This window comes from Drosophila serrata, unplaced genomic scaffold (assembly GCF_035046125.1).
Source record: "Drosophila serrata isolate PLE 108 unplaced genomic scaffold, ASM3504612v1 contig_163, whole genome shotgun sequence".
NCBI classification, from domain to species: Eukaryota; Metazoa; Arthropoda; class Insecta; order Diptera; family Drosophilidae; genus Drosophila; species Drosophila serrata.
The window spans coordinates 115,738-127,549 of NW_028257061.1; the positions used below are offsets into that span (position 1 = coordinate 115,738).

The 11,812-nt window shown below is 39.3% G+C and overlaps 1 protein-coding gene across 1 annotated transcript; it reads left to right on the forward strand.

The window, feature by feature from the left end:
- The first annotated feature begins 2,507 nt into the window (after positions 1–2,507).
- On the forward strand, positions 2,508–10,282 carry LOC110190125 (MICOS complex subunit Mic10). Its single transcript, XM_020960448.2, has 2 exons — positions 2,508–2,646; positions 10,107–10,282. Exons 1-2 carry the CDS (start codon positions 2,565–2,567, stop codon positions 10,241–10,243), a joined length of 219 nt encoding a protein of 72 aa, XP_020816107.1. The 5' UTR covers positions 2,508–2,564; the 3' UTR covers positions 10,244–10,282.
- Positions 10,283–11,812: the final 1,530 nt, after the last annotated feature.

Consider the following 11,812-nt stretch of genomic DNA (forward strand, 5'->3'; position numbering starts at 1 on the left):
CTGAATCCGGAAAGTTACCCCGCATTAGTGGACCAAATGCAGAACCACCTCCGACAAACGCAGAAGATCGGACGAAAACATTTAATTGCGGCCGCCAATGTCAACAAGTCACGCAATGACCTTCGGTCGCAGCCAGTGGAGTTTGTCGTTGGAGATGAAGTATGACTATACGCTCCTACTCGAAGGGTGGGAAGAAGCCCTAAGTTGCAGTCGGATTGGATTGGACCCGCCACCGAGATCCGTCTACCAAGGAAACATACCACTAGGACCGTTCAGGTTAACCGCCTGTCAACATATCCGGACCCGAATCCCGAGTAATTACTCGGCCAGGAGGCTCGAGTCTGAAAGGAGGGTAATGTAACGAAAACCGCCAGATTCGAAGAGTCCGCGTTTGCATCGCAAGAAGCCGCGAATTCCCTTATACAGCCAGGATGCCTGGTCTCTCCAAGCGCTCTCGGTTTTCTTCCCTTTTTCTTACGAACGTGTCCGGAAAAGCACGGTATTGATTACTAATAAAGAAAAGCTAAGATATAGATCTGAACGAGTGAATGGGTTCGACCGGGTTCTAGGCAGCCACACCTATTAAAAAGTTTCGCTCGGCTTTCCGTAGTGAACTCTGTCCGTGGCCCGATCACGGCAGAAATTCGTTACAATATATATATGGGTGGTAGTTCGGGCTAGTATGTGTGAATATACGAATTTATAATCCATGTATTTTTCACTTAATATTTGGTCTGTATTACATAGCTCGGACGTGGAGGTTTGCATATATTTTTTGCTCAGAACATTGGTCGGATGTATTTGATAGTTGTCAAATTTATTTATCGAAATAAACCCTTGGTTTTTGTTCGAGAGAAAAACTCAGTGGGTTATGCCTTCGGCAAAGCGTGCGTATGTGCGGGACTCAAAGAAACCAAACGGAACAAAAACACGGCCGCTGCGGCGGCTAAGTTGAAAACATTAAATTAAAATTAATTTAATTAAATGAATTATTTAAATTCAAATTCTGGATCTATTGGTGGATGTTAAACTATTTGTTAATTTGTAAAGTTATCAGCAGCAGATGTTAAATATTTCAGCGCCGAAAAGATGGAATTAAAAAGTAACAATTTTTGGTCACGGAGAAAAGCTCACTGGGTTATGCCGCCGCCAAGCGGTGGCTATGTGAGGGACCCAAAGAACTAAATGGCAACATCAACACTGCCGCTGCGGCGGCTAAATTAAAGACCATTAAAAAACACTCGCGTTTGCGTTTGGGGTTTGCTGGTGATTGTTTTGCTCACTTTGAATTTTTAAATATTATTTTTAAATATATTAATCGGAGGCCGAAAATATATGGGCATGCATACAAATAGGAACAATGTGTAAGGGCATGTATTGGCACAGTGAAAGATCGAGAAGTGGACTGTATTGAATTGCGGGAACGAAAAAATGAGCATGGATACAGCACAAAAATATTAGAAAAAATCGCGGACATTCGGACTGTTCGGCGACACAATTTCACTGTTCACTTAAAATTTTTCCCAGTACGGATATGTGCACAAGTTTAGAATGCGTGTGTGTGTATGGGGCTGAACATAGGCCTCGACCGTTGATAAGTGGATGGACAACGGGAAACCCAAAGAAATGGCGAGAAGTCACAAAACGGACACGGATGGAAATTTCTGACGATCGGAGACGCGGATAAATATGAAATTCTCAAGTGCAGTTGTGTCAGGAAAACTCAGACTTGGACTTAACTGGGCTAGCGAAATTAAATGTTCGGCCCACTGTTAAAGAACAGCAGCGAGAACGAGACGGAAGAGAGACTATACTTACCTTTCTTTATTGAAAGTCGTAGAATAATATAACCCGTAGAGGTTAAAAAAGAGAAGTCGGGGACGTCGTTGGGCTCGCTTCAGTGCGTTAGCTTTAATTCGCTTCATACGTAGAACTGATAAGCTTAAACATATGGGCTGCGCACCCGACCGATAAGCTAAGATTAACAGTGCGAGAGTGGGCCTGAGAAGTGGAGCGCGAACTAGCAGCGAGCGAGGCTCGGGAACTCGGAAGCGGACATCGCAGAGATAAATGCATCCTAACATAATTTAAATTGAATTAGAACGGATTGGATTTTGGGAATACTATTTATTGATGTACTCGCCGCTATTGAGCTAAAGGCGAATAACTGTTGCACTAAAGGCGTCGCTTTTCAATAACCAAAATATTTCCATATTTAAAATGACTCTCTGAAATTAAATCTTAAATTAAGGGTCTTGTCATTACTACGTTTATTTATTTTTTGTTTTACATTAATTCTGGCTTCAAAAATATTTTCGATTCATTTATTTCCCTTAGAAAACTACAGCTGTTTTTGATCCTACAACACATCATATTTCGCGCGAACAAATAGCTTATGTTTGTATCAAGTATGTGAAGTACAGCCTGTGGGAACGGTGCATTTTGAATTATTAATAATTTTATCTACATATTATCGATTCCATTGAGAAATTAAAAATATTTGACTTGTATAACTTTGGGGCGAGAATTATTTTTTGTAAGTTTTAAAAAGTTAAAGTCAAAGAATGAAGTCTGAGGAGAAGTATATCGAGGAAAAGATTGGAAAACGTTTGGATCGTTGTATCTCAGATACATTAATTAAAGGATGTAAGTAATTCGAATTATGTAAGCAGCAGTAGGTGTTTAGGCTTTAGAGATAATGCGAATTAGTGCTTATCACTCCCATATATTGAAATAAACTTGCAATTAAGTAACTAATAAAATGGATACCTCTTTCAATATAAGTCTTAGATTATACAATTTTTAACTTACTTTTGGATTATATGTAAAAAAATAACATCAATTTGTAGTGTATTTTTTATTATATTATTGTATTGTATTGAACAATACTACCTCAGAATTTGTTTTTTCCAAAAGGAAGTGCAAAATAACACTGAATGCTTGCTCTGCAAAAGTTCTTTTTTGTCATATTTTATCCCCAAATAATTGCAGCTCCAAAATTGGTGTTGGGGAAACTTCAAATCTGATAATAATTCCCTGTTGTCTAACAATTTTCTTTGTCAAATTTATACTAAAGTCAATAATTTGTTCGTTGTACATATGGCAAATATTTCCTACTTTAAAATTAATCATAAGCAAGTTGCATCTTTTGCAGTCTTATAGTAGCTTCATACATACATACATATGTGCAGTTTATATACACTAGCCAGAAAAAGCCTGAACAATCTTAATGCGCAACTTTGATGTTAAATAAATAAAGATGTAGGAAAGATATGGACTTTTTTTAAATTAACGAAACATCAATTGTTAAAAATTATAACCAGTCTTCATTTATTTCCATAAACAAATATTTTAATTAAAATTAAAAAACAAAAAATACCCAAGTTTTTGGGCAAGAAAAAGTGTGCGTACAAACTTCATTCAATTAAAAGAAAAACGTGGATGAAATTAGTATTAGTAGAAAGTAGGACACCCCTTTCTATCTATTGTCTCATTCAAGCGTTTTGGCATTGAATGAATCAATTTTTCCGTGAATTCAGATGGTATTTTGCTCCACTCATTCAAAACCACCTCCTTCTACGTATCTTTTGAAGTTATTGTTTGAAGACGAATCCTTCGCTCCAGAAAATCCCGCAGATGCTCTGTGGGATTTAAGTCCGGCGACTGAGGCGGTGAATGAGCTGATGTATTAAAAAGCAAGCATAGCTTCACACTATGCGCATTATGCTTAGGGTCATTATCCTGTTGGAACCAAAAATCATCTGTCAGACCCAATTTTGATGCGCTTTGGTGCAAGTTGTCCTTAAGGTTTTTTAAAAGACCAGGTTGCCAATTACACTTGCCATACAGCCCCAGCCCGTTGGCGCGAGGTTCTGCACTTCAAGGGCAGTTTGCGCCACACAAGTTTTCGCCCTTGTATGCCAAATAAGCAGAATTTGCTCTCATCACTAATAAGAACATTGTTCCAAAATACTAAAGGCTCTTGGATGCATTTTAAAAAAAAAAATCCACGCGCTTCCTTTTATTGGAGGGCGATATGAGAGGATTCTTCTACGCAACATAGGCATGAAAGTCCTCATTTTTCAAAATCTTTCGTGTCATCGTGTAAATCCTTCTTAAACTTTATATCCTGGCTAATTTTTGCGTCCTTTAACCTAGGACTTTCGATCGGTCAGTTTTGGCGGCCTACCAGAACGTAGCTTTGACTGAACTGTACCGGTTTCATCAAAATTTTGTAGTACTCTTTGAATCGTTGAATGTGTGAATGAAAGGAAGCTAACTTCAGCACGCGGAAGTTTATATACCCTTCGATGACGAGGAATCAATACAATATAAATTATATATATTTATGTTAAAAGACAATGAACATATTATATTTACAATTTTACATTCACAGATTTGCATTTTTCCTCTATATCTAACGATATACATATATTTAAATGGCACATATAATATATAGTCGTTCGATTTTCAAAAATTTTGACACAAATATAAAATAATATATACATAATATAAAATGGCTACATCTCAAATTTGTTCAATGCCGTAGGAACGATCGGATAATTTTTACAATAAAATATAACATTTTGTTTTAAACAGAATTTTATCAAATTTGAGATATAGCCATTTTATATAATTCTACAATTTTGTGTAATTGATTGAATATCGGACTACTATATCATATAGCTCCCATAGAAACGAGAGAGGAATTAATACAATTACAAATTACAACAAGTTGTTTCATCAGATTGGAGATATAGCCATTTTATACTATTCTAGAAATTTGTGTTTAATTTTATGAAAATAGGACGACTGTATCATATAGCTGTCATACAAATGATCGTTAGCTATAGAGGAAAATGTATTTAATAATATGTATAGGTGAATAAAATGAAAGCAGGCATTACTCCATTGTTTTTTTTAAAGATAAATATATATATATATTTTTTTTTTCTTTTATTAAGTGTAGAATCCATACAAACAATAAGTATCATAACAACACATATAAGTTACATAGAAAGAAGGCCCCACCTCGTGTGTCATACACTAGGATTTAAATCAGCTGCATATGGATGATCTGGTTACTGCTGGATGGTTTTGGCAAATCCTAATCGTTAAAGCCTTCTTAAAGGCCTGGCCTAGCCCTAGCTAGAGCGCTGCGGTGGTTGCCAAGTCGATCTCTGTATCGGCTAGTGTGCAGCTGGATCTAATCTTCCACATTGTGTAGGTTTAGATCTCTGTGTATGGTGGATCCACGCACATACCATGGGCAGTTTGTCATTGCTCGTAAGGCACGGTTTTGAATGACCTGGATGCGCTGGTAGTTGGATTTGGCTGCAATTCCCCAAATCTGGACCCCATAAAGCCAAATCGGCATAACGCAGTGGACATACACCTTCCTTTTGCATCTCAACGGCAAGGTGCTTCTGCGATTCACTAGCCAGCGCAGTTGTTGCATCCTGTTTCGGCACTTCTTCGCTATCGCCTTTAGATGAGGTCCAAACGTGAGCCTAGTATCCAATGTTATGCCAAGGTATTTGGCTTGCTGGGGTTGTTCGAGTGTAACACCTTCCAACTGTAGTACAGGAAAGGTCCTTAAGAGCCGCTTGAGTGTGAAGCATGGATTGATGCTCTTAGAGGGGTTGATCTTCATATTCCACTTCCTGCACCATGTTGTTAGTGTATCCAGGTAACTCTGTAGGCCATCTGCAGCTTCATTGCTGCATTTGGAGCTGTAGAGAACTGCGATGTCGTCAGCATAGGTCGCAATTAGTGCTTTCAAGGGGCTCTGCATATGCTCATAACTGGGTCTCGGTATATCCGCCGTGTATAGGCAGTAGAGCAGCGGACCAAGAACACTGCCTTGTGGAACTCCAGCTTTCATTACAGCAGGGGCGGAATATGTGTTCCTGAAGCTGACCTTGAACTCCCGTTGTTCCATGTAAGATCGCAGTAGAACAAAGTATGGTGCTGGCAGCAGGTTTTTGATTTTTGATAACAGACCTTCATGCCAGACTCTATCGAAGGCTTGCTGCATGTCAATGAAGACTGCATTGCAGTATTCCAAGTCGTCAAAGGCCTGCAGAATGTGCCTCACCATTCTGTGGACTTGCTCCATTGTGCCGTGGCCCTCTCGGAAACCGAACTGGTGATCTGGCAGTATGCTGTTTTCGTTAGCAAAGGCATGTATGCGATTGGCGATGAGTCGCTCCCAAACCTTAGAGATAGAAGAGAGTAGGCTTATTGGTCGGTATGACTCTGGGTCTTCTTCTGGTTTCCCTGGTTTGTGAATCATAAGAATAGCCGCTATCTTCCACTGCCTTGGAAAGAACTGCACCCGTAGCATAGCATTAAATATACCAGCTATGTATACAATTGCTTGGGTAGGGAGGGCCTTGAGAGTCTTATGACAAATCCTGTCAATGCCATGAGCCTTATATTTTGGTAGGGCTTTTATAACACTTTATCTCCTCGACTCTAATTGGTTGTATAGGTCGTGCCATCTGAAGCGGACTGTAGGTTGTCATATATCTCACTGACCTCTTCAGGACTAGCAAATTCATAGGGCGAGAACCTTGTTTGCAGATGCTCTGCAAACGCATTGGCCTGTTCGTTCTCGTCCCTAGCAAGGTTACCACCAGGGCATCTAATCGGAACCTATCTACAGGGTTGCTTTCGGAGGGATTTGGTGCATTTCCATAAGGAGTAATTTGTGTCAATTGTGTAGTCCATTGAGGCCAACTTATGCTCAAAGAAATTGCTTCTAAGTTGCCTTAGCACAGTTCGTAGCTGACTTGCTCGATTCCACTGGAGTCGATCCCAGGGGTCTTGGGTTCGAATAGCTCGTCTGCGGAGCCGCCTTTTTGTTGCAAGTAACTCTTTGACCTCTCTTGTGAGTACGATACCATACTTGGTTATTGTTGCTAAGGGTTCTGGAGGGGTTGAGTCTATAGCGGCTGTGTTGATTTTCTCTGTAAGAATGTCTACGGCAAATTCAAAATCCTGTCTAAGAGTTGTTTAAAGGTGGCCAGATTGGTGCGCTTCGTGACCAGCCGTGGTGTTGGGCTTAAAGCAACTCTATCTGTGTGGATGGTGATGACTAGGGCCATATGGTCAGATTCTAGATCCCAGTTAGTGCATATGCTCGCTAGAGTGTCTGGAATATCGTGATGCACTGCAAAGTCAATGCAAGTGGCAAGTGCAGTGATGGCTTCAGCTAACTCTCTCCCCCTTGGTGTGCTGCATGTATCGCCCCACAGCCAGTGCCGCGCGTTCCAGTCACCACCTGTGAGATATCGTTGTCCGCAGCCGCGGAGTAGATTTATGAACTGCCTTTCTTCAATTCCATTTCTTGGAGGACAATAGATAGCACTGAAATTCATATCACCTAATCCTGTAGCTACTTTGACTGTTGCCATCTGTATTTCCGGCGTCTCAATAACTTTTTGTAGGAAGTGACGCAGTGTGCTTCTACCAGTACCGCCGAGCCTCCGCCGCTGTTATTGTTGGGTGATGGTTTGTAATACCCTGCTTATACCCATATATTTTTGCTGCTTTTCCTCGGTCCAGCCTTATTTCGTTTAAGAGAATAATGTCAATGCTGTTGCTGTGGGCAAAGAGCTCAACTTCTCCAGCTTTGCCTGAAATGCCATTGACATTCCAGACGAGGATCTTAAGCGGATTCATTGCGAGGATGAGGCGTTCTTCTGAGACTGGTGTTTAGTGTTATCTCCAGCCCATTGTTTTATTGTATTTGCCATTTTGCTCACAATTTTTTCAAGTCTTTCTAGGCGCAGGTTGGCTTGTTGGTTATGTTGTTGTTGTTCTTGTTGTTGATGTCGAAGCTATGCAATAAATTTTTGTTGCTGCTGTTGCTGAAGCTGCTGTTGCCATTGCTGGAATTGTTTTTGTTGTTGTTGCATCAGCATTGTACGTCAAGGAATCTATATTGCTGGCTAGAGTTTTCTTGTTGGCTCAGTAGTAGCTGCTGTTGAGTATTTTCTAGTCGGCGCTGAGCAGGCCCAGGATTGGAGTTAGTGTTCCTTCTTGCGACGGCAGCGTAGGAGACACCTGTACTATCAACAGCGTTGTATGGCTGTTGCTTCTGCATGCTGTGTTGCTACTGGGTAAATTGCTGTTGCCGCTGCTGCGACTGTTGATGTTGTTGCTGGCGTATAGCTGATTTATTAGCTCCCTGTCAAATACATTGGTGTTAGGGGTCCGACTCGATCTAGTTGTGTTTTTTACTCTCTGTGAGCCTCTCGTTGCCCTACGCAGGAAATCCTGATACCATTCACAGCCTTTATAACTGGCCATGTGGTTTCCTCCGCAGTGTATGCACGTTGGTTGAGCTACAGGGGAGCGCATACACTGTGTAGTGGCATGATCTTCCCCACATCTGGCGCAATTAGGATGACGGCGGCAGTATCCGGCTGTGTGGCCATATTGCTGTCATCGCCGACATTGTGCAATCTCGCTTGTTTTTCGAGTTCTTTCTATTGTTACCTTTTGTCGGAAAAGTGTTTTAATTTTATATATTTCATTAATTTTAGTACATTTTATTTATTTAGTTTTTTATTATTACTCTTAGAGCGAGGGTTATGGATATGGAGAGCCTTATAGCCAGCAGCTTGTTAGTAATATCGGTGTTTAGGGTGCTATGGTGAAGGCCCCTAATCACGATTTTGTGTGGCTTCTCATTATGAAGCTGATATGTGTGGTATTCGATGCCTACTTCTTTCAGTCGTTTGACTATATTCCTGTAGGTATCAGTGTCCTTAGCGAAGATTCTAGTCGTTTCTCCCTGATTGACTTTAGTAGTTACGTTTTCCACGTCAGCAACCTCCTCTATAAGCTCGAAAAGATCATTTAAATTGCTAATATGTACAACTATTTGTGGTGGCTTTGATGAGCTCTTAAGCTGTGTGTCTCCATTTGTGGCATCATCATCTACGTGGTTGCCAACGTCTGTATTGTCGTCTGATTGTGCAGGTTGGTTTAACAAAACTTTTTTAGGGTCTTGGTGTATTACCTCGTCTTCGCCACTTCCAGAATCTATATCAATATCAAGAATTGAATACCTGTTTTCAGATATCGTCTGTTTGGTGCTGGTCGATGGTATATCTGGATCTATGTTCACTCGCTTAGGTTTTATCATAGGCAATTTCTTATCAATTTTCCTCTTCGATGTCCGTTTCTTTTGATCATCTAGCATTCTTCTGGCAGCGGCGCTGGGAGCTAGATTAAAGGTATCTAGGGTGTAGGCTGGTGTCAGGCCGGGTTCGTTTTCATTGCGTGTGCCAGAGCAGACACTGCTGGCACTGGTTGTGACAGTGGCTATGGTGTAGCTGGGATTCCTAGCCACAGTAAATGTTAAGGTTGAGAGTTTCCGTGCATAATAGGCGCTGAGTGGCTTGGCGGCATTCACCCCTTATATCAGATGGTATTTTGCCAGCTATGTAGTACATTTCCCTAAAATCTTTCTGATTACGAGTAAGCTGAGAGTTAGGAAAATTGTCTCCCTCCATTTAGGCAATTAGAATATTTTCTTTAGTTAGTTTGATTGATTGATTTTTGCTTTTTTAAAGTTGCTTAAATAAAACAAAACAAGATAAGCTAAACAGCTGCGCGCAGGGTGCAGGGCCCGACGGGCAGGGAATGCAACCTTATCTTACTTCTTTTGTAGATATTTGTTTTTGTCCAAGTGCCGACACTGCACTCGGCAGAGCCCAAAATTGTACAATGTGTGCAGGTTAATCAAAGCACAAGCGCAACACAACCGATCACAACGAGTGCAGATTTGAAACTAGATAAATATATAAAAATTATATTGTATTAATTCCGAGTGATCGAAGTTCTATCTGGAAGTGTATATAAACTTCGGCGTGCCGAATTTATATTTCTTTCTTGTTTTTAGGTAAATTTTGTTAAGACAAAGATATTGTCATCAATTTAAAATAATTAGCACATTATCCAAAAATTAATTTTCATTGATAGTTATGTATGTTTTTAGGATCGAAAAATCGGAGGTTTTTTTAATTCTGCGTGTTTGATCTGAAATGTGTAGTGATGCTTATATTTAAATACTATCTCTTCTAATATTTCAGGTGGAGGGCTTCTTATTGGATCTGCGGTGTCTCTATTATTTTTTAAGCGACGTGCGTGGCCTGCATGGCTTGGCGCTGGGTTTGGAATTGGCGTTGCGTACAGGACTTGTGAGAAGGACATCAATGTTTTGAAGTGATGGGGAAAAATAAATAAACACAAACTGTTGCAATTCAAACTATGCGTTTATCGATTAAACGTTTTAATGAATAGTGTGGAAAAAACCAATGCTGAAATATTTCTATTATTTAAAACCTTTAAAATTAACAATGAGCCTTCTCTTCCGATGTGCAGTTTTCAAATATGTACTTACATGTAAGTATTCCGTCAGTTAAGCTTCCGATAAAGCTGGACACTGGAATCTAATGGTGCTCAATATGGTCCATGATAGTGACCCGCGTAAAATAACCAAAGAGAGGTACCTGAAAACTCTGTGTCACATGCATAACGAAATATGAGTGATCGGAAAGGCGATAAATAAGTTGTGGAGCAATTTCATTTATCTTTGCATTCAGCATCTTTATTTAAGGGGGTAGACCACCCTGAAATTTTTTAAAAATAGGATATTTTTTTTTTATTTAATCTTGATACCGATATTTATTATATTTTTTTAAGGTAATTTTAAGACATCGCGATGTCCTCCTACGCGTAGGAGGAACCGTAACACAGTGGTCGGTCCCATAGGCCAAAAAATAATATATAATATATGTATGTACCCTGCAGTACCACATGTCATCAATAGGCCACTGTCATCAACGCTCCGGCCTATTCAATTTTTGAATTTTTAATTTAATTTATTTTAACCAATAAAGCAAAGCTCCGAAAGCGATTTTTTGTTTTGTTTTGCTCCATAAATTCGCGAAGTAGCGCACAAAGAGACAGCACAAACGAAGCGAACGACTGCACGGGTGCAAATCACTATTGAAATAGTGCAGTATTTTGTACATTAACATTATAAAAGTTTAATTTAAAAGGCTTAATGAAAGTTAATATTAAAGTTGAAGGTATATACATTGTGTGTATCCTTTTTATTAATTTTACATGCTATGTGTGACTATAACATTGAATGTTTGTCGGCTGTAATTTTTCAAACTCCGTTCAATTAAACATTAATCTTCTGAAAAGGTAAAAGTTGTGAAGTCAGTTTCGGCTACTAATGAAACTTTAAGTTAGTTTAATTTGCGAAAAATCTGCTGCGACTGCGTTTGGAATCCGTTATAGAAGACCCCCCCTCGTTCTGTTTTTGTGTCTTTTTGTCAGTTTTTTTAATGTTTTCTATTGTTGTCCTTGTCTTTTTTTTTTTATTCGTGAGTATTATTAACTTTATATAATTCATCTTTATTTGTTAAATATCCTTTGTTCATTATTTAATTAATATTAAGTATTTCATAAATACAATCGTTGAAAAAAGTGCATGCGTGCATTTGGGAGTCACATTTTATAGCTTTCACTGTTGATTCGATATTGGGGGATATATAAGTGGTTGATGGTGCTGATATTTTAAATATAATATTTTTACACAATTTTACATATATCTACAAAAAAATTTCAAGTCGGTATCTCTACTAAAAGTATTTTTGGCTACAGTTTTGAAAACAGTCGTGAACAGACCGTTTTAATAAAATGTTCTATTCTATTCGTAGTACCCCGCTCTTGAGCCATCGAGCTCGTCAATCATATTTTGATGCGGCACTCTAGGACTACAGCA